At 63.1% G+C, this 21,781-nt stretch overlaps 1 protein-coding gene across 4 annotated transcripts; it reads left to right on the plus strand.

The window, feature by feature from the left end:
• Positions 1–21,658, plus strand: DGKK (diacylglycerol kinase kappa). 4 transcript variants are annotated; one of them, XM_074882668.1, is made up of 30 exons: positions 1–294; positions 925–1,169; positions 9,675–9,785; positions 9,902–9,982; positions 10,215–10,319; positions 10,542–10,677; positions 10,865–10,971; positions 11,430–11,555; positions 11,703–11,805; positions 13,813–13,975; positions 14,062–14,170; positions 14,356–14,495; positions 14,637–14,718; positions 15,219–15,310; positions 15,576–15,675; positions 16,065–16,305; positions 16,618–16,719; positions 16,831–16,930; positions 17,402–17,509; positions 18,074–18,170; positions 18,253–18,360; positions 18,543–18,656; positions 18,860–18,994; positions 19,090–19,256; positions 19,410–19,527; positions 19,616–19,702; positions 19,798–19,914; positions 19,992–20,118; positions 20,631–20,761; positions 21,208–21,658. In XM_074882668.1, exons 2-30 carry the CDS (start codon positions 972–974, stop codon positions 21,280–21,282), a joined length of 3,480 nt encoding a protein of 1,159 aa, XP_074738769.1. In that variant the 5' UTR covers positions 1–294; positions 925–971; the 3' UTR covers positions 21,283–21,658. The 4 variants fall into 4 exon arrangements, with proteins under 4 accessions (XP_074738769.1, XP_074738770.1, XP_074738771.1 ...); XM_074882669.1 differs by having other exon boundaries at positions 20,007–20,118; XM_074882670.1 differs by having other exon boundaries at positions 2–294; positions 10,545–10,677; positions 20,007–20,118.
• The last annotated feature ends 123 nt before the right edge of the window (positions 21,659–21,781 follow it).

The following is a 21,781-nucleotide window of genomic DNA, read 5'->3' on the forward strand; positions in this document are numbered from 1 at the left end:
AGGGGGGGGTGCGAGGCCCGCAGCGAGGAGGGGGGGGGCTGCGCCCGGGAAGCGGGGGACGGCAGCGCTGCGGTGCCCTCGCTTCCCCCCGCCTCACCCCCCCTCCCCCCCCGAAACGCTTGTTGCTCCGCGGGGAGACGGCACCACGTTTGCCGGCAGCCGCGGCAGGGCGGGGGGGCGGCGGAGTCGGCCCGCGGAAGCCGCGTGGGGCCGGGCACGGCGCCGTTGGGGTGCCCCCCGTCACCCCCGGCCCGGGCACGGCAGCCCTGCAGCCGGCCAGGCTCGCTCGCCCAGGTAGGTGCCTCCCCAGCCCGTCCGCAGCCCCCGGGGTGGGCAGGGATGCCGTGGGGAGATTGGGGAGATGGCTTCCCCCGCATGCGGGGAGCCCCGCGCCCCCCCCCCCTCCATCCCACCCCACCCCCAGCCACCTGCTCGGGACTGGCGACCCACCGGCGCGGGGCCGGGAGATGCTCCCAGCCCTTCCCGGCTGCCGGAGCAAGGCGGATGGCGGGAGGCAGCTGCTGCTTTTCATGGAAACCCCCCTTCTCCCCCCCCCCTCCCCGGCCACTGAGGGCAGCCCAGCACCCTGGGGACGGGCACCGGAGTGGGGGCTGGCGCAGGCTGCGGCAGGGGATGTGCACCCCAATGCCAGGGCATGGGGTGGCCGGCGTCTCCCACGGCGGAGCGAGGGACGGCGTTGGGATACCAGGCAGGGCGAGGAGGAGTTGGGACGCTGAAAAAAGGCAAGGAAGGAAAACTTTGCCTGCAAGGAAGCCACCCTGAGCGGTGTTCCTGGGCGAGGAAGTGCCATCTCCCCTGATTTCCAGGATTGCACCTCCTGGCTGGCTGAGCCAGAAAGGGTGAGGGGCCATGCACCCCCTTTCAGGGCTCTTCCTCCACTCCTGTGTGTCCTTGTCCTCCCAGGGCTATCACAGGAGGCGGTGGAGCCCTGAGCCAAGCCGGGTGGGAAGATGGCCGAAAAGCTGGTGCCCGGGGACCTGTTCCTGAGGAAGACCCGGGAATCGGTGTCATCGCTGGACTCCGACAAGCTGGCACCCATCTCGCCCGAGGCAGGCGGTGAGGAGTCGTCCGACAGCGAGGGCGAGCAGGAGGACAGTTCCCACAAGCTCATCCGGAAGGTGTCCACCTCGGGGCAGATGAGGAGCAAGGTCAGGGGCACAGGGGCCTGGGGTAAGGGGCTGGCTGGTGCGCGGGGTCCCTGCCAAGAACAGGGTGGGGGGGTTTCGCCTGCTCTGGGGTGTAAATCAGTGCCAGGCACTTGCTGTTTGCAGACCCAGCCAGCCAGTGCCCAGGGCAGTGCCAGGAGGGGTCTGGCCCCCTGTGCCCTGTGGAAGGGCACATAGAAAAGGTGCAGACCCCACGGTGGCAGGGTCAGCATCAGTCCTGTGGGGCTGTGGAGCACGGATTTTACCCCCCACCATTCGGGGACAGTGTCTTTCCCATACCAGGACTGCCCCCCCCCCCCCCCGATTGCCTTCACCCCGTGTTTGTATCCCCTGGGTTCCACCCACCTGCCCCTGGGAAAAGGGGGGTCTTTCGGGAAGGTTCTGCACCATGGATGCTCTGGTGGTGAGATTTAGGGTCATGGTGGTGCCATAGGCTCTCAGGATCCCACACCCTGCTGCAGGCTCCGCGCGTGCAGGGCCTGGTGGGTGGCAAAATGGAGCCGGCATCTTTCCTGGCGCCCCAGATTAATTCAGCTGTGCCAGCTCCCCTGCGGGCCTCATTCCCGCAGCTTTCCCTAGATCCAGTCCCCCGTGGTGGTTTGCTGGGTGGATGGGGACACCTTTGAGGTCGGATGTGACGTTTTTGCCTCCCAGCCGTTGGCATGAGGGCAGCTTGTGTGTGTGCGCGCGCCGCTTGCTCAGAGGAAGCTATTTTGGTAGGACCTACAAAAATATGGGGTGTGGTGCCTTCTGGCCAAACAGGAGTGGGTGGCCGCAGGTGTCCTAGGTGGGGACAGTGAAATGGCCAGGCATCTCCTGCCTGAAGCGCATGAAGAAATAACCTGGGCTGCACAGCCAGGTGGGAAGCAGGGAGAGGAGGAGGTTTTGAAGGGGGGTGTTTTGGGGAGGGGGGATGCAGGCACGACACAGGGAGGATGCTCTGGGCGGTGTGCTGTACCGGGTGAACGGTCCCTTTGCATCCACCTCCCGGCTGTGGGAAGGAGGCGGTGGTGTGAGTCAAGGCGGTGCCTGCAGTGCCGGCGGGCATGCGGGGGCTGCCGCGCCGCGGGGGGGACACACTCATCCTGGGGCCGTGCCAGAAATCCCCCCCTCAGCCAGCTTCTGGCCCCAGCCACCCCTCGGTGGGGATTTGGTGGCTGTGCCGCCGTGGGGAGGGGGGACAACTGAGAAAACATCACGGGGGAATGCAGTTGTGGAGCAGGGGAGCGCCTCTGGGCTCTGGTGTTGGGTGCCACAGACACAGAGGGAGGCAGAGGAGATGGGGAGGTGTGCCGGGTCTGGTGGCAGCTTGGGGCTGCTCTGGGCTGGGGCAAGCTCCCCTCCCACTGGCCCAGGACTGGCTGTTGTGCCAAGCTTGGCACACTGGCACGAGGGGGGCAAAGGGCATTTGCCCAGGGGTGCGGAAGTTGCAAGCTTCCAACCCGGCACAGTGGGATTTTCCCACTTGGCAGGAGACATTTCCGGGACAGGCAACACTGGGGGGGCTTTTGCGAAGTCCCTCTGGCTGCTCAAGGAACGTGCCTCAGTTTCCCCTTCTTTGGAGCAGACTGGCACCTCCTCTGCCTGCTCTGACCTGGCTGCCAGGTGGGTACTGTGGGCTGTGCCGGGCTGCAGGTGCTGCGCAGGGGGCACGGTGGGAAGCCAGACTGGTGGGCAGGGTCCTGCAGATGCTTAGTGCTGTGTATGAGCCCTCAGCACCCGCCGGAGGGGTGACAGCAGCCACTGGAGTTTGCCACGTGGCATTTGCCATGCCAGAGGGGTTTGCCGTATTGTGGAGCACGGGGGGATATCACAGGGAGTCGTCAATGCCAGGAAACCTGAGAGAAAAGGGTGGATGGCTGGGCTGTGCCCACGTCCTGCAGCAGCATCACAGGGACACGAGTGCACCCTGAGCCCCCACCCCAGGTGTCAAAGCCCCTCTGTGCCACCAGCAGGTCTGTCCTCGCCGGCTGACAGGCTACGTGTGGGGAAAGGCTGAGCTGCCAGCTCCCTGCCTGCCGCGGCTGCTGCCCGCATCCTGACCGGTGTCGGCAATTAGCCATGCAGGAGGTGATGCCGCGCAGCGTGCTGGGGGAGGCAGGCGGCGTGATGGATGGGCAGGCGGAAAGGACGCGGCTGGGTTAATGGCCTGTGGAGCTGGGAGAGAGGAGGGGAGAGGGGTGAGAGCCGGGCAGGGCTGGTGCTGGAGGGGGCTGAGAGCAAGCTGTGTGTGCATCCCCCCCCAAATCTAAGTGTTTTCAGTGGTGGGGTTCAGGGGTTTCCCCAAGGATCCCTTTGCCTTGGTCTGAATGGGCAGGACCACGCTTGCCAGCCTGGCTCCTTGCCAGATGGGCTGCTTCCTTCCCTACAGAGATGAGAATTTTGGGATGCGATTGCTGCTGCCACCCAGGTTGGGCTGTCCCTGGCTCATAGCTGTGCCGTGGCACACGTGCTGCCCGTCCCTCCGGCCGCGGCCACAGCTGCAGTCAGAGGGATGGGCAGCATGTGTGCCACGGCAGGCACCTTTCCGAGCTGCTTTGACACCCCTGTGCACCCATGCAAGGTTGGGATGGGGGGTGGGACCATTGCCTGCACCCCAGAGACTGAGGCAGGTACCTAATTAGCACAGTTAATGAGGGACAGAAAGTCTAGTGCCAGGGTTGCAGCTCCCGAGAGATAACTGGGTTAGAGGCTGGGCGGTGGGGGTAAGCTGGCCCATTTTTTGGCTGTCGATGGTAGCTGGGGTGCTGGAGGGGGTTCTATAGGACCCTGGCATGTTGGGGGGCTGGGAAGGGTCAGAACCCCCACTCCCACTGCCCACCCACCCTGACTAGAGGGACCCTGGTCCATGGTGATGGGAGCAAGCAGCTTCCTCCATGCCAGAGTGTTGTTCAGCCCCATGGGGACAGGAGTGCGTGAGGATCATTTTGGCATCTGCTGAATCCTTCCTGATCGCTGCTCCTCATTCCCAGCGCCCTCCCCGCCCCCCAAATGCCCGTTCCCCCATCCCTTCCTCAAACCTCCCCATCAATCATGTCTCCCCACTCCACACCCCCAGCTTGGCTTTCTCCGGGCTGTAATTGCTGGGGTGCCCCGCAGGGCGCTTTGTGCTGGCTTCGGCACGGAGGCGGCGAGGCCATTGTGCTCGGTGACAATGACAGCTGCCAGGCGCAGGTGCCCCCGCCGGGCTGAATGGCCCCAGGATGGATGGGGTCTGGCTGCTGCCCCCTCCTCCTCCTCCTTCTCCTCCTCCTCACCACGGCTGGGGGCTGCCAGTTGCCTGGGCCAGGTTTTGGGAGTGAAAGGGCAAAGTGGGAGGGGGATGCTGTGCTGCACCCCTGTGCTGGTCCCCTTAGGGCTGGGCATGGAGGGAGGGGGTGATGGGGAAGGAGGGATCACTGGTGCTGGGATGAACCAAGACATCTGAGGTGCTGGCAAATGGTGGTGGGGGACACATCCTGCCCATGTGGGCCGGGTGCTCTGCTCCTGGTGCTGCTTCGGCACAGGCTCTCCTGGCAGCTGAGCGAAGGTGAGGAACGGTCTGGCAGCTCTGCGGGGTTTGGCTCCAGCTGCAAGGAGCTGCAGTGAGCGACTGGTCCTGGGGTGCTTGCACCAGAGCTGGGGGGCTGCAGGCACCAAGGGGGGCACAGGGGGGTGCATGCTAGTGATAGGAGCATTGCCCATGGGGTGGACACAATGTGCATGGCCATGGTGGGCAGGGGCATGGCTTGTCTGCCATTTAGAAAGGAGGATCATGTTCCCAAATTCCTGATGTTGGGGTACATCACAGCCACTCGGTAGGGCTGGGGGACCCACCAGCATCCTCCTGGGGGGCTGGGAGTAGTCAGTGGGGTTATTGGTACCCCAAGGAATGAGTGCTCCTGGTCCTTGCTGGAGGCACTGACCACCCCGCAGGCTCAGGGTGCCCCAGGGATGGGGTGAGCGGTGCCTGTGGATGTAGGGGTGTTGGGGCAGCTGTGGGGGCCTGGTAGGGCGGTGCTGCAGAGCCAGGCTGTGGCGGGGGCTGCCTGCTGAGGGCCAGATCCTGGCTAAAAGACAAGGAAAGCAAGGTAGGGCCCCTGGGGCCAGGCCTGGAAACCTCCTTCCTGTAGTGGGAGGATGACACATGGCTCCCAGGCAGCGCCTGGCTTGACACTGGTGAGGGACTGGAGCATCTCTCATATTGGGGGAGTCCGGGAGAGCTGGGACTTCAACCTGGAGAGGAGGCTGGGACCGGGGGTTCCTCAGCAATGTGGATAAATATTTGAAAGGGAGGGTGCAGCAAAGAGGGAACTGGGCGCTTTTCAGTGGTGTCCGCTGATGGGACAATGCGCACAGATGAAAAAATAGGAAATGAAATTGCATCTGAACACAAGAAAACACTTTTTTGACTGTGAGATTGGTCAAACGCTGTCATGGACTACCCGGAGAGGCTGTGGAGTCTCCATCCATGGGGATACTTAGAACCCACAGGTATCTCCATGATCCTCTGCAGCTCCAGGTGACCCCCTCTGGGCTCCATCCCCAGAACTCCCCACCAGCCCCAGCCATGCTGTTGCCAGCTGGGACCAAAGCCCATCTCCACCCCAGCTGTGTCCTGAATTGCTCCCAGCCCAGTGGCACATGGCCTGCTGGAGGCTGATGAGGGGACCGCCTGGTCACTGGGTCACCTCCCACAGTGGGACTGTACCACCGGGCACAGTGATGCTGCCTGGGACCATCCCTGCTGAGGAGGCTGCAGCAGAGCAGGGGAGGCTGGGCTTGCTCTCGTTAATCAGGGCTTGCCGAGCTGGTGCCTGGGGTGTAAAGATAGCCCCAGTGTCGCCAGCCGGATGTTTGTGAGGTTTCTCAGATGTGCTGCCCTCTCCCCGCTCACATTTTCCATTGTGCAAGCGCTGCTCTTGCCTGCCAGCGGCTGGGCAGGGTGGGAGAGCTGTGGCGGTGCCCTCTGGTACCCGGGTGTGAGGGGCGGGGGGGGCTGGCACAGGGCGGGCTGGCACGGGATGCCTGCTGATGGGATGCTTGGAGACTGATGTGGCTGCAGATAGGGAAGCACGAGCTCATTTCTAAAAAGCAGCTGAAGATTGTGACTGCTGGAGGATGAGGTGTAGGGGGGAATCACCCTTCTTCTGGGGCCTCCTTCCCTCATTCTTCTCCTCACTATTAATCCTCTGTCCCCGTTTGATGGCCTGAGCAGTGCCTCGTGGCACCATGTAATGGCATGTCAGGACAGGTGCCGGAATCTCCTTTCAAGGATCTCCCCAGCACTGGGAAGGGGGATTTGGGGTCCTGCAATGGCAGCAGACTATATCCTTGGGGAGCGTGGATGCAGTTGAGCCTGCAGGGCTGTGGCATTCCCCGGCCGCTGAGCCCCTGGCTGCCCAGTCCCGGAAGAGCTCTGCCATATCGCAAAGCCTGATAAGGTTTCCAACTGTCTCCAGCCCACAGGGTGCCCAGCAGATGCTGGTGGCCCTGTGGCCGAGCTGTTTGCAGGGCTGGCTGCCGGCACTCTCCTGCTGTCCTGGCACCTGTTGGCTTGGGGTGGGGGATGAGCTCTGACCCAGCCGGACCCTGGCACGTGCTTGGTGGGCTACTACGTTTGGATGAGGGTGGCTGCCCGGGATGATGCTGGTGCAATGCAGGTTGGTGCGTTGGTGGGTGTTCGGTCCCCTCTCCTCCTCCCTGGGCGAGGCATCGTGTTGCCACAGGGCCAAGCAGATCCCATCAGGAGTGGTGTAGGGCTGCAAACCATGTGGGCAGCCAGTGTGGTGTCCACTAGCCATATGTGCCAGGATTCCTGAGTAACAGCCTTCCTGGCTTTTCTCCAGCAGCTCCTTCGCTGTCCAAGCTGATTCCAGCAGGAAAACCCTCCTGCCCAGCTGTGGTCTAACCTGGCTGCACTATGGGCTCTTCCCAGGGATGGTGGTGGCAAAGCTGGGAGAGCAGGGTGGAGGTTCTAAGCAGCGTTCTGGGGCTCGGCCTTAGGGCCAAGGGAGCAGCTGGCATTTTGGGGTGCACCCTGGCCTGGAAGAAGCCCTGCTGGGGTGCGGTCCCAGAGGGAGGTGAGCTACCCCAGGCTGTGCTTCAAGTCCCCCTGCCTGTGCTGAGCACACAGCCAGCCTGCGGGATGATGGCTCCTGGGGACCAGCCCAGTCCTGGTGGGGTGCGTTGCTGGTGGCTGGCCATCCTCCCGCAGCTATTTTTAGCTCCATCCCCTTCAAGGCCCCTGTGCCGTTTGCCCTCCACCAGCTGTTGCTGAGCTGGAGGTGGCAGTTTCTCCACAGACCCTGGGTGGTTTCGTTCTTGCCTTCGCCTCCCCACCCCTGCGTCTCCGGGACCACCCGGTGCCAGTTACATCCCACGTGGTGCTGAGCCCCCTGGGCTGGAGAGAGCAGGGAGGGTCCCTGAGGTGGGGCAAGGGAGGGCTGGGGCAGAGCCCCACAGAGGGGAGCTGGACTTGGGCCGGTAGCGGGGCATGCCATGTCACCACCTCTGTTGCTGGGATGGAGCCAGCGTTGGCTTTGCTGTGGCTCCCTGCAGCGCTGGCTGGGACTTACTGGCCGGAAGAGCTGCAGTTGGGGTGAGCAGAGGGGCTAGGGCTCGGTTTGGGGTGCGGGTGGCACGTCATGCTCAGGGCTGTGCAGCCGCCAGCGCAGAGCTCCCACCCCAGTGGCTGTGGGTTGTCAGTGTCCCTGAAAGCTCTCCAGGAGGAAGAGGCAGCCCCTACCCTGTGCTGTGGGTGTGCAGCTCCTGCTCCTGGGAGCTATAGAGTACCTCATAACCACTTGCTATAGGGGGTTGTATTATTCTGGTGACCCTGGAGCCCTGGTTGAGGCTGCAGGGGAGCCAGCACGGCGGGTGTGATGCCACCCCGACACGTCCCACCCACTGCTCACCCCGAGTGCTGGCCTTTGCCTTCCCCACCCCTTTCCTGTTTGCGAAGGGGAAACGGCGGGTTTGCTCAACACTGTCCACTGCAGCGCGGCTTCCCACCGTGTGGCTGGGTCTGCTGGTGGCCTCGGCTATCAGGTGCCGCCCAGGTCTCCCTTGTTGGCTGTCGCAGCCTGGGCTCAGGGCCACTGTGGGCCCACCACCTCCTCTGTGTGCTCTCACAGCGGAGATGCTGGGGAGGGGACGCGGTGGGTCCCTGGGTGCTGGCACTGGGGACACCAAGGCTCTTTGAACCTGTACTGACACTTGCAGGCAGCACGGGGACCAACCGCAGCCGAACGCTGCACCAGTCCTGAGGAGGGGTAAATGTAGATTTGGAGTGATAAAAGCTTAAAAAGCCTCTGAACTCAGGACTGCAAGCTGGAAGAGAGCCAGGGACATCCTGGTGCGTACCCTGGGGTGCTTGGGGAGGGGTCAGGTGTTTGGGGGAGCTGAGGCTCGGGCAGCAGGCGGGATTTTGGATTCTTTGTGACCTTGAAGGCTCCTACTACTCCTGGTGCTCTGACTATCTCGTCCAGAGCCGTGGGGCAGTGGGTTAACGCTGAGGTGAGGGGCCAGTGTGTTTGTAGGTTGGCGGGCGCCACCTCTTGCAGCACACAGGCTGTGCACAGGAGTGCGGAGCCCCGGGGCTGTGTCTCTCTCGCGATGCCCTCAGTGCCCAGTGCTAATTCACCGTTAAATGTGCCTTGTCGTCGTGTGCTGGGATCTGATACAACCGCTGTTGCGGCTAATTGCAGAGGAGCAGCTGAATGGGGCTGCCGGCGGTGTTTAAAGAAGATACAATCAAAGATTAGGCAGTGCCAGAGCATCTCTGCCACCCCACTCGGCACAGGCTCGTAGCCGCATTGCAAACACTAATTAATTGGGCCTTGTAAACACCGCTGCGAGGAGGGTAAATATTGGCAGGTGCTGTGGATCGGGGAGGGCAGAGGACGGGCAGCCAGGCTGCAGGGATGTGCTGCACTGCAAGGGGATGCTCTGCCTGCTGCGGGCTGCCCTTGGCCCCAGGTTGTCCCTGCCGGGGGCTGTGGGGGCTGGGCAGGGCTGGCCGCATCCTGGCCGTTTACTCCCCAGCCCAGCAAGGAGGCTGGGGCTGCAGTGCCCGGGTAATGCCACCTCCAAGACGCAGTCCTGGTGGCTTTGGGGTGTTGGTCTTCCCTCCAAGGGAGCTCTTATGGCCCCAGCTCTGCCCTTGGCTTCCAGGGAGGTCAAGGCACTTTTCCAGGCACTGCTCTGGGGATGGGGAGGAAGCGACTGGCAGCGGTGGCTCCGTGCTGCTGGAGACCAACCGCTAGCACTGCTGTGCCCAGCAGCATCCTCCCAAATCACGTAGAGTGCCCAATGCCCAGGGTATGGTGGGTGATGGACATAATTATCTCTGCTACATCCAGCACAGTGTGAACCCCAGAATATCCCATCTGTGCTCTGGGCACTGCTTAGCTCCTGGGGACCCAGGGACTGGTGTCACCAGAGGGTTGGGGGTGGCTTTGGGAGTCCTGGGGACTGTGGGAGCTCATGACCCTGTGGTCTCTGCAGAAGAGTGTGAAGGAGGGGCTGTTGCTGAAGCAGACGAGCTCCTTCCAGAGGTGGAAGAGGCGATACTTCAAGCTGCGGGGCAGGACGCTCTATTATGCCAAGGATGCCAAGGTAGGCTTGGGGGGGGCTTCCAGCATATTCAGCCTGGGGAACCTTGAGCCTACGAGCCCAGGGAGGAGCCTGAAATCCCTGCCTGGTGGACTGGGGCTCTGGTTTCTCCCCCACAGTCCCTGATCTTTGACGAGGTGGACCTGTCTGATGCTAGCGTGGCCGAGACCAGCACCAAGAACATCAACAACAGTTTCACGGTGAGGGAGGTGCGGGGCTACCCGCCGTGCCCCTCCACCTCAGCACCTTGCGGGGAGGGACCGCAGACCCCCCTCTCCCCACAGAGCTGTGGGGCACCCCTCAGCGTGGCCTTGTGCTGCTGGAGGTAGCACCAGTGGCGGTGTGCCAGGGTTTGCTGGGGACTGCTCTCCCTGGGGCTGGCTGGCTGTGGGGTGGCCTTGCAAGGGGACACGGGGCTGGTGGCTGTCACAGGTGATCACGCCATTCCGGAAGCTCATCCTATGTGCGGAGAACCGGAAGGAGATGGAGGACTGGATCAGTGCCCTGAAATCTGTCCAGAAGTGGGAGATCCATGAGGTGATGTGGGCGGGGGGCTGTGCGGGTGCTCGTCTGTGAGTGGGTACCCCTCAGGAGCTGGGGGTGCCTTTGGCTGCCGGACAGGAGCTGCTGCCCTTGGCGCAGCCCCGCGGGAAGGACAGGAGCTGGGAGTGGGGCTGGGAGGACTCAGGGGGGGCTAGGAGGGAGGGAGTGCTAGCCGGGGGTCTCAGGGGACTGACGGGGCAGGGCTGTACCCACCAGCAGGCCACGCAGTTCAACATGGAGCACTTCTCAGGCATGCACAACTGGTACGCCTGCTCCCACGCCCGCCCCACCTTCTGCAACGTGTGCCGTGAAGCCCTCCCGGGGGTCACGTCCCACGGCCTCTCCTGTGAAGGTCAGTGCTGGGGTCCTGCTGCAGGGGGTGGGCTGGGGTGGGGACTGGGGTGGGGGACTGACTCCGAGGCTGGCCTGGAGCAGGAGGGATGCGGGGTGATGCCCACCAGCTGCTGTCACCAGCTGCGGAGGGGTTGGGGACCAGGGCTGCGCATCCCATGGGGACTGTCCTTGCTCCTCACCTGCAGTCTGCAAGTTTAAGGCACACAAGCGCTGCGCCGTCAGAGCCACCAACAACTGCAAGTGGACAACCCTGGCCTCCATCGGCACCGAAATCATAGAGGATGAGGACGGGGTGAGCAGGGGAGTCCCTGCAGGGAACCCTGGCAGGACAGAGCCACCAGCAAAGCTGGCCTTTGTGTGCCCGTATCAGGAGTGGGGGAGACCCTGGCACCTAGCTGTCCCCTGCACTGCATGGCCTCCGGGCTTGGCTGCGTGGGGACGTGGCCTGGGGACACCTCCTCTGTCACCTGGCATCAGGATCCCTTATTGCTCTCCAAGTGGGGCCACCCCCAAACGTTTGCTGGGGACACCCCTGCCCTGCGCCATGTGCTGGCGACTGCAAGGGGCCAGGCAGCCAGGGTCGACAGGGCACAGGAGGGGTCCTGGGGCTGCCTTGCTGTGCTGTGGGGCATCATCCCCTGCCTGCCTCTTTCTGTGGTGGCTGGGGAAGGGGGCGGCCTGTGTCACTGTCCCTCAAGCGTGCGGGGGCAGCAGCGGTGGTGTGTTGTTGACGAGTGCCCGTCTCTGCAGGTGGCCATGCCCCACCAGTGGCTGGAGGGGAACCTGCCCGTCAGCGCGCGCTGTGCTGTCTGCGACCGGACCTGCGGCAGCGTCCGGAGGCTGCAGGACTGGCGGTGTCTCTGGTGCAAGGCCATCGTAAGGATGTGTCTGTCCCTGCCCGTCCTCCCCCCCCAGGCACAGACAGCACTGCCCCTTCTGGGTGCATTGCTGGGGAAACTGAGGCTGGGGGCTTTGGTGCTGTGTCCCCTAGCTTTGCTTATGCACATGTCCCTGTGTCCCCAGGTTCACAGCGCCTGCAAGGAGCTCTTCGGCAAGAGGTGCCCCCTGGGCCAGTACAAAGTGTCCATCATCCCACCAACTGCCTTGAACAGCATTGATTCGGATGGTGAGTCATGGAGGGGACAGCGCTGGGCTGCAGGTGGGGAGAAAAAGCTGTTTGGGACAGGGCTCTGAGCTCTCAGAGCTCCCCTTCAGGCTTTGACTTGTGGCACTGTGCCTGTTTTCCTGTGGGGCACCAGGAACACCACCATCAGTAGGCTCCAGAGACAACGCCCCTCCCAACCACACCCTTGGTTGAAGGCTGCTTGTTGCCTTGTGTTCTGCTCCAGGGCTGCGTCTGTGCCATGCTTTGGGGTGGCACTTCTTCCCCATGTGTGGCTTCAGTTGTTCCTGCTGGGCTGCCTCTCAGAGTGGCCCTGGTCATGGTCCCTCTGTGCTGGGGTCAGTGGCACCAGTCCTAAGCCCCTGACGTGGGGTGCCTCCCATTGCACCCCAGTGGTTCAGCACCTTGCAGGGCAGGATGAGGCCCTTGCTTGGGATATTTTTCAGTGTCTGAACCTCAGCTGTTGTTTTGGCAGTGCAGAGCACAGCTTCCCCTGCCCCGGCGCGGGTGGCTGTGGGGTGCTGGGAGGAGAAGCAATGCGCGGCCTGGGGGGACCCCTCCTGCTGTCTCCCTCACCCTCTCCGGAGGGGCCCAGCTGGCCTCTGCCAAGCAAAATCTGTTCTTCTCCTCCGGATATTTCTTTCCTCGTTCTTTAATGATTTTCACCGCTCGGCTCAGCCGGTGGCTCATCTGCTTCTTGTTACTCATCGGGATGCTGTCAGGGTAACCATCACGCGGCTTCTCCTCCGGCTTCAGAGCCACGGCTGCTCGCGGCTGGCTCCCCGGTAGCATCTCTGCCCTGTCCCTCTCACAGCAGCCCAGTCGACCAAGGCCAGCACGGCTGTGGAGCCGGCAGCTGTGACTGCTGCTGAGCCCGACTGGGCTCTGTTACTGTGGGAAGGAGCTTGGCGAGGCCTCAGCCCCCCTCCTCCTGCCGTGCTGTCCCCCCCCCGCCCCGGTGTATGGGTGCTGCTGGCAGCGGGCTCTTCTGCAGCAGCCCACACTCTGACTCAGCAGCCCCCGGTGTTTTGCTTTGCTGATCCACTCCACTCAGCCAGGTTGGGAGTGGGGATCAAGCAATGCCCAGGCTGGGTGGTGGTGGGCTGTGGGGATACTGCTCCCCATGCGGTGGAGGCACTGGGGCTCCCAGTTGCACCCCGCAGGGCTCTGGTTGCAATGGCTGTGGGGCCAGTGCCAGTGGCAGCAAAGGCTGATGCTTTCTCTGCCGCAGCATCACCGGGTCTGCCAAGGGAAGGAGCCAGCGGGCACCGGCCCGTGGTCTGGGGACCAGGATGGCCAAGATGTGCCTGAGGCGGGTGTGGGCTGTGGGCCAGCTATCGATCCTCCTCTGCCTTGGGCACATTTCATTCCCCATCTCATTTCTTTAAAAGCAGTTTTGGCTGCCAAGCCTCCCAAGGCTTCTGTGTCATTTGCACCCACCCTGCCAGAGCCCTGGTAGGAGCAGGTGGCAGAGCTGGGGGTGACAGCTGGGGGTGGTCACGCCGGCTGCCAATGCCACCCCTGGGAGCACCTCCAGGTGAGAGTGTGCCCTGTTCCCATGTGGTTTTGCTGGGTCAGTCACAGCCGGGTTGTTGGCACAGTGAGGAACTGACCCTCGTGTGCGCCCACCACTGCTGCCCCTCTTGGAGTGGCAGGCCAGGGACACGAGTCAGCCCTGTGACACACTTTGTGCCTGCAGGGACAGTGATGGAGCAGGAACCTAAATTGGACCTGCCCTGGTGCTAGCCTTGCCCATCCCTATCCCCATCCCAACCCATCCCATCCCCATTCCCATCCTCACTGCCATCTCTTACTCTTTCTCCCACACCTCACCATCCCCTGGGCACCCCGATCACTGTCCCTCCTGCCTGGCCCCAGCACCCTGTGGGTCCGGTACAGCACAGTCATAGTGTCCACATGGCCTCTGCTCTCTTAAGGTGTTTCCATCAGTGTCCTTTGGGGGGGGGTGGGAGCTGGGGCTGGGGGCTCACGTGCTTGGGCTCGCCGCAGGTTTTTGGAAGGCCACCTGCCCTTCGACCTGCTCCAGCCCTCTTCTGGCCTTTGTCAACTCCAAGAGCGGTGACAACCAGGGTGTTAAGTTTCTGCGCAAGTTCAAGCAGTTCCTCAACCCGGCCCAAGTCTTTGACCTCATGAACGGGGGCCCGCACCTGGGGTAAGTGCTGGCCTGGGCACACTGGGGTGGCCCCGGCAGGTGCCTGGCACAGCCCCTAGCCCCTCTCTCCTGTCCCTCCCCGCCAGGCTGCGCCTCTTCCAGAAGTTCTCCACCTTCCGGATCCTGGTGTGCGGGGGGGACGGCAGCGTGGGCTGGGTGCTCTCCGAGATTGACGCCCTTGGCCTCCACAAGCAAGTGAGCGGGAGTGCCTGGCATCACCGGCGCAGGCTGGCACCATCCCCAGTGCCGGCACCTGCCGCAGCTGGGAGCTCCCCCGTGTGCCCCAGGGTGCTGTGAGCAATGGGCACGGCAGGGTTGGGGCTGTCGTGGGTGCCCTTGGAGGCTGCTCTGAGCCCCCCTGCCCCGTCCCACTCCCGCAGTGCCAGCTGGGCGTCCTGCCTCTGGGGACCGGCAATGACCTGGCGCGGGTGCTGGGATGGGGCAGCTTGTGTGACGATGACACGCAGCTGCTGCAGATCCTGGAGAAGCTGGAAAGGGCCACCACCAAGATGTTGGACCGGTGAGCGTGGCACAGGACACGTGCCTCTCTGCTCCCCCCCGGCCTTGACACCTCTTGGGCAGCCTGTCCTTGTCCCCTGCCCACATGTCCCTGTGCCGGGGTGCCAGGAGGTGGCAGGCAGCCATGGTCTCTGCTTGGCAGGTGGAGTGTGCTGACCTACGAGGCCCCCAAGCAGTCCCCCCCAGCCCTGAAGGAGGAGGAGAACGGGGACTCCAACATCCAGGTGGGCACTGTTGGGGACCGAGGGCTTGAGATGGGGGAGGGTATGCTGGGGGGGGGAGGTTCCCATTCACCCCATCAGCCGATTTGGGGGCATGCAGGGTGGGATTGCACAGGGAGAAGTCATGCTGGGAGTGCCTGGGGAATGGGGCTGCGAGGGGACTGGCAGCCAGCTGCCTGCGATAAAATGAGTCTGGCCAGTCTCAGCCTGGCACGTGCACTTGGGAGCAGTCAGCAGGGTGAGGTAGAGCTGGCCTGCCACCAGCAGGCTATTTTGGAGTCCTCCATGTGCTCCCCTCAACCTCTTGCCTCAGTTTCCCTGCTGCTGTGGCTGAGCATCCCTTCTGCCCTGTGGCGCAGGCATGGCTGCCCTCAGGGCTGGGGGAGCAGGCTGAGGAGGGCTATTCACCCCTGGTCCAGGGCTGGCCAGGCAAGGCTCTATCCTGGAGTGGGGTACACGGCAGGGTGTCACAGCTCCAGCTGTCACCCCCTGTCCCTGCCCAGGCCCAGATCTCCCACTACGCCGACTCTGTTGCCTTCCACCTGGCCAAGATCCTGGAGTCGGACAAGCACTCGGTGGTGATCTCCTCTGCAAAGTAAGGAGGGGGCTGGCGATGAGGGTGCTGGAGCCCCCCCCTGCTGGGCTGGGGGCATGTCCCCAGGGGTGCTGAGAGCCCTCCAGGCCAGGCTCTCCCCTGTCTGGCCACCAGCAGCTGCCAGCTGTGCTGGTGCCTGGCAGATAACCCCAGCACTGCCCCTCTGGTGCAGGGGGGTGTTATCCCAGCAGCCCCTCCAGCTGGCATCTGTGCCCAGCTGGTTGTGCCATGCCCCTCTCCACCCATCTGCTGCTTTCCTCGGCAGGTTCCTTTGCGGCACCGTCAATGACTTTGTGGCTGAAGTTGGTCGGGCTTACAAGAGGGCAACAGAGAACAAGCAGGAGGCTGAGCTGATGGCACGGAAAGTGAGTTTCAGGGGAGCTGGGGGGCTTGGGCGTGCTGGATGTCACAGCTCCTGGGCAGTGGAGGGGCTCATGGGGTCTACTCTGGTGGCCTGTGCCCTTGCTGTGCATGCAGCAGGGTGTGCTGTGCTTGGGGTGCTCAGGCACACATGGGGTGCCCAGGCAAGCATGGGGTGTCTAGGCACATGACGTGCCCAGGGAAACGTGGGGTGCCCAGGCATTCGGGGCCTCCAGTCTATCAGGGAGTGCCTAGACAGATGGGGTGCCCTTGCACTTGGGATCCCCAGGCACTATGGGTGCCCAAGCGAGCACAGGGTGCTCAGGGAAGCACCCAGCGCTGGTGGGGGACTGCAGCTTGCGCCAGGGTGCTGAGCGTGCTGGGCGTCCCGCAGTGCGCCATGCTGAATGAGAAGCTGGACTCACTGGTGCGGGAGCTGAATGAGGAGGCTCAGGCCATCGTGGTCCCCGAGGGAATGGCGCAGGCTACCCCTGCTGACACCAAGGACCAGGAGAAAGGTGGCAGCTTCAACCCAAGCCCTGTGCCTCGCATCTTCAAATCCAAGGAGCAGCTCATGCTGCGGGCGAACAGCCTGAAGAAAGCCCTGCGGCAAATCATTGAGCAGGCAGAGAAAGGTGAGGGGGTGGCAGGGGCTGGCAGCTCGCGTGGCGCTGCACAGCCTGGCATGGGCTGTGGAGCCACCACAGGTTGGTGCTGGACCCATGTCTTGTTTTCCCCATCTGAATGCTTGGGGTGGCAGCAGTGCTGTGCAGTCCAAGGGGACCAGCCCTTCTCTGATGCTTGGCATGGCTGAGGGAGGTCCCCAATGTGGGGCACAGGTGCCACCCTGGGCCCCGCCTGGCCCAAGCCCACAAGGCCGACCTGGGGAAGGGGCACAGGGCCACAGAGCTGCACAGACTTGCTGTCATGCCCCTCTTTGCATCCAGCTGTGGATGAGCAGAACAAGCAGACTCAAGCCTACCGGGGCAGTGTGGGCCCCAGCAAGAAGGACAGCTCGGAGGAGCTCAACAAGGAGGAGGAGAGGCTCAGTAAGATGCCAATGGTGCATGTGGCTTTTTGAGGGGGCATGGCGATGAGCCATGGGATGGGCTCAGGGTAAGAGCCAGTTCAGCAGCTGCCTCTTCTCCCCACCCGGACAGGCTCCCGGCAGGAGACGGTGACCTCCGCGTCTTCTTCCATCATCCTGGACCGGCCGGACACCTTTGGCAGCTTGCAGTTCCCTGAAGACCCCAGCGCCCTGTGAGTTTGGGGTCCTGCCTGCCCCAGGGACCCTGGACCACCCTTGCTGCCCATCACAGAGTGGGAGCAGAGCTGGGGCCACACTGCCTCTTGGAGATGGCTGCTGGGTCATCCTCTGCCCACTGGTGTGGCATCCCTGGTGCCCAGCCCTCCCTGCAGTGCCCACGCTGGGGAAGCCTGCGTATGCCTTGTGCAGGATCTCTTGCTTCCAGCCTCTTGGCCAACACCATGCTCATGCTGGGAGCTCGGGGCTCTCCCCCAGCCCAGTGCAGGCAGGTTCTGGATGTGACACAGGGGACCCAGGGGGCTCCAGCCATCCCTATGGGTTTGGGTCAGGCATCCCAATGCCAACCTCTCCAGGTGCTCCCACTGCAGCTCTGGCGGGTTTTATACCCCATCGCCCTGTGTCAGTCCAGTGGTGGCCCGTGTGCAGCTGCCTCCCAACCCACCTGCCCTGTCTGCCACTTTCAGCCACTTCTCGGAGAAATGCGTCATGAATAATTACTTCGGCATTGGCCTGGATGCAAAGATCTCCCTGGAGTTCAACAACAAACGGGATGAGCACCCCAAGAAGTGCAGGTTGGCTGAAACCCCCCCAGATTTCCCCAGGAAAAACATGTACCCCCCTGGCTCTCTGATGCCCGCACCAGGAGGGACCGTCAGGATGCTGGGAGCCATGGGGTCAGCTTGGGGCTGTCGTACCTGGCTGGGGACCCCTTCCTGTAGCAGGTTTTCCACCTGCGTGCAATGCCACAGTGCTGGGATGAGCACCCCTGGGTGGGTGGCAGATTGCAAACACCTCCGGGAAGGGGGAGGGCTGCTGCGAGGCTCTGGCTGCTGCGAGGCTCTGGCTGCTGATGACCCCTGGGTGTGTGAACAGGCACGGGAGGACTTGGTGGGATTTACCCACTCAGCACCTGGATAGAGGAGAGATTCCCATGCTGGCGTGGACGGGTGCACATCTGGGTGCCACATGCTGCAGCCTGCATCTCCTGGGAGGCAGCGGGCAGCCCCCCAGTTCTGGGAGTGGGGAAACTGAGGCAGGCTGAGGGCCAGCAGTCCAGGCCGGCTGGTTCAGCCCGGTGCCCCAGGGAGGGCACAGCCTGCAGCAGCCCCTCTCACCTGTCCTGCGTCGCACTGCAGCAGCCGCACCAAGAACATGATGTGGTACGGGGTGCTGGGCACGAAGGAGCTCCTGCAGCGCACCTACAAGAACCTGGAGCAGCGGGTGCAGCTGGAGGTATTGAACCGGGGGTTGGGACAGAGATAGGGCAGGGGGGCAGCAGCACAGTGGCCCCGCCAGGCTCAGTCCTCTCTTGCAGTGCGATGGTGTACCCATCTCGCTGCCCAGCTTGCAGGGCATCGCTGTCCTCAACATCCCGAGCTATGCCGGGGGCATCAACTTCTGGGGAGGCACCAAGGAGGACAATGTGAGTGCCAGCGCCGTGGGGTGGGGAGAGGGACACAATATCCTTCCTGTGGTCCCAGGGAACCTGGGAGCCCTTGGGGCAGGGGTCTGGGGTGTCCCTGCCTTGGGCACCCATGGGGGAAAAAAGCTGGGTCCCAAAACAAGCCCAGTTTGGGGGGTCTCACTTGTATTGCTCTTCTACAGAACTTCGGGGCTCCATCTTTTGATGACAAGAAGCTGGAGGTGGTAGCCGTCTTTGGCAGCATCCAGATGGCTGTGTCACGGGTCATCAACCTCCAGCACCATCGCATCGCGCAGGTAGGGGCAAGGGACCCTGCGGGCCCCTGTGTGGTGCCGGAAAGCTTTTGGGGCACCGGTGGAGCCTGGGGTGGTGTGGCTCAGGTGAGCTCCTGGCTGGCACTGGCATGGCACTGGGAGGCTTTTCAGCCCCCCAGCACAGCAGCTGAAGCCCGTGGCGCAGTGCCAGCTGCGATGCCAACCGTGGGCTGTCTGCCTCACAGTGCCGTGTAGTGAAGATCACCATCCGGGGGGATGAGGGCGTCCCCGTGCAGGTGGATGGAGAAGCCTGGATCCAGCCACCCGGCATCATCAAGATCCAGCACAAGAACCGAGCCCAGATGCTGACGAGGGACCGGGTGAGCTTGGGGGTGCACAGCTTGTGTAGTGGGGCTGTGCTGGGGCACAGGGAGGTGTGACAGGCTGAGGGGGGGGCTATCTCTGTCCCCCACAGGCATTTGAAAGCACCCTCAAGTCCTGGGAGGACAAGCAGAAGGGGGAGAGCTACCGAGCAGCCGCCCGGCCGCGGCTCAGCTCCCAGCAGTCCATGGAGTACCTGACCGAGGAGGAGAGCAGCCTCTTGCAGCAGGTCTCGCGGGTCGCCGAGACCCTTATCACCAGGTCAGGCTGTGGGATGGGGGATGTGGGGGCACAGTGTGGGGGAGCTTCGCTGTGGCCACCCAGAGCTACAGCGGTCTCCTAGTCCCATGCTGCCCCTCCAGCCCGGGGGAGCCCCGGCAGCGCCCTGGCAGCTCCAGCCCCTCTTGCCTGCAGGATCCATGAGGCAGCCAAGGCTCACAAAGCTGTGGAGCAGGAGCTGGCACACGCTGTCAACATCAGCTCCCTGGCACTTAGTGAAGCCCTCTCCAACAAAGCCGCTGGCACCTCAGAGGTGAGCTAGGGCTGGGGGGGTAAGGCAACCTCCACCCAGCTACCCCAGGGCTGTGCTGCTCAAGGGGTCACCCCTCCATGCTCCCCAGTTTCTCACCAGGAATGCAGCTGTGGAGGTGGTGCTGAGCATCAAGGAGCTGTATGCTGAGACAAGGGCATTCCTGGAAGGGAAAGCGGTAAGTGGGGAGCTGGACAGAACCCAGAGCTCCCCAGTGGAGGGGCCCATGCCCCTTGTGGCAGCAGGACTGGGGATGGTCCCTGTCCCCCACAGCTGGACTCACCCCAGGAGGAGGAGGCACTGCATGGCCCCCTGAGCGTGCTGGGCCAGGAGCTGCAGAGGCTGCTGGACATCCACTGGCTGGGGCCCATTGCCCACCCTGCTGAGGAGGTGGGTGCACAGGGACCGGGATGGGGTGGGACATAGCCCACTGGGTGGCCCCAGGGGGGCTGTAGCACCCCATTCAGCCTGGCTTCTTACAGGAAAGCACTGGCAGTGCCAACAAGGGCAGCTTCAAGCTTCGCCTCAACATCCCCAAGCCCAGGAAGGACAAGGACAAGGTGCAAAAGCAGAGGACCAACAACGCACTCCCAGGTAAAGCAGGCAGCGTGCCAGGGAGGGAGAAGGGTGCAACCCATACTGCCCTATCCATCAGCATCCTGGGCACGCTGTGGAGGGACCCTCTGGGAGGAGGACAGGGCATGTCCTGGCTGCTTGGGGATGTCACCTTTGTCACCAACAGCCCCATAGAGCTTATTTTTTCTGCTAACGGACATGCAGAGCCCCCTGGCCCTGTAACTCCACTACCACTGCAAGGGGGAGAAGGGGGCTATGGTGTAACTCAGCCCTTTGGGTAAGTCCCTGCCCCAGGGCTGGGGGGTCTTGTCAAGGGGGAGAAGCTTGGATGCTCCGTAAGTAAGCTAAGGAGAGGAGAAACCTCTCCAGCCTGAGCCTGCTGTGGCCTCTGGCACTGCCAGAGCTGGGGGTGGGAAGGGGGGATGTTGGCTGCAGCCTGCCGCTGCCCTCGGCTGCCTGCTGCCTGCCCTGCTGCACCTGGCTGCCTTCATGGGGGCCCAGTCCACCTCTGTGGTTTTCCTCCCTGCTAGCGGACAAGTGGGGCTCCGAGGAGGTGGCAGCTTGGCTGGAAGTGCTCGGTTTAGGGGAATACAGAGACATTTTTGTCCGGCATGACATCCAGGGCTCTGAGTTGATCCTGCTGGAGAGGAGAGACCTGAAGGTACAGCCCTCCCTGTGCCCCCTGAGGGACCCGCAGCCCTGGGGAACACGGCGTCCTTCATCCCTCTTCTCCCCATCCCTCGTGAAGGTGGGGGGGGCAGGGGGAAGAGGCAGGTGTTGACCCTGCACCCAGCCCCGCAGGGCTGAGCTTGCGCTGCTTGCTAAGCTTGCGCGCAGGAGCTGGTACCAGAGGAGGGGGTTGGCCCTTGCAAGGCTCTGTACACCTGCCTGAAGCAGGATCAACAGCACCATGCCTTTTCCTGCACCCAGGCATGGGGATGTGCTTGTAAGAGGGTAGAGGGCTCTTAGCAAGAGCCATGATCTGGCAGGGAGAGCATGGGGAGCTGGGCTTTGCAGCCTCATCCTCTGCCCTGCGGCTTCCCTGCCAGCAAGAGCTGAGGGTTGATCCCCTACGAGCACATCAGCATCCCTCTCTCCTTCCTCCAGGACTTGGGAATCACCAAAGTGGGCCACATGAAGAGAATCCTCCAGGCCATTAAGGAGCTCAGCAACCCACCCTAGGCCGGCAGCAGGGCAGCAGCCCAGCCCACACGCCGGGTGCTGCTCCTATGGACCAGGGGTTGGGCAGGGGGGCTCCAGGTCCCCACCATGCCTCATGTCTGTGGACCCCCCCTGCTTGCCTTGCTTTGTCTGTTTGTCCCCTGGTGTCCCTGGAGCTGCTGCTTCTCCCCAAGCCTGTGGGGCTGGAAACACTAAAGCAGAGGTCTAGCCCTGTAGGCAACATGGCATGACCCCCAGTCCAGCCTACAGCAGGGTCACTACAGGAGCTCAGGCTGCCATATGTGTGCCCAAGCTGGGGCCAAAGCAAAGATTCCCCCTTCCCCATGTGGGTATTTAAGCTGTGTAAATATTTGGAGAAAAGATACTCATTGCTGCTGCTTGTGTAGTGTCATTACTTAGGGGAAGGCAAGGGGTGTGGGGAGGGTGATGAGGACCTGGCCCCTCCTGCTCTCACCCCTTCCTGCCCCATATCATACAAACTCCCCCTGCCCTCCCCAGC

The sequence above is a fragment of the Strix uralensis genome, chromosome 13, assembly GCF_047716275.1.
Source record: "Strix uralensis isolate ZFMK-TIS-50842 chromosome 13, bStrUra1, whole genome shotgun sequence".
NCBI classification, from domain to species: domain Eukaryota; kingdom Metazoa; phylum Chordata; class Aves; order Strigiformes; family Strigidae; genus Strix; species Strix uralensis.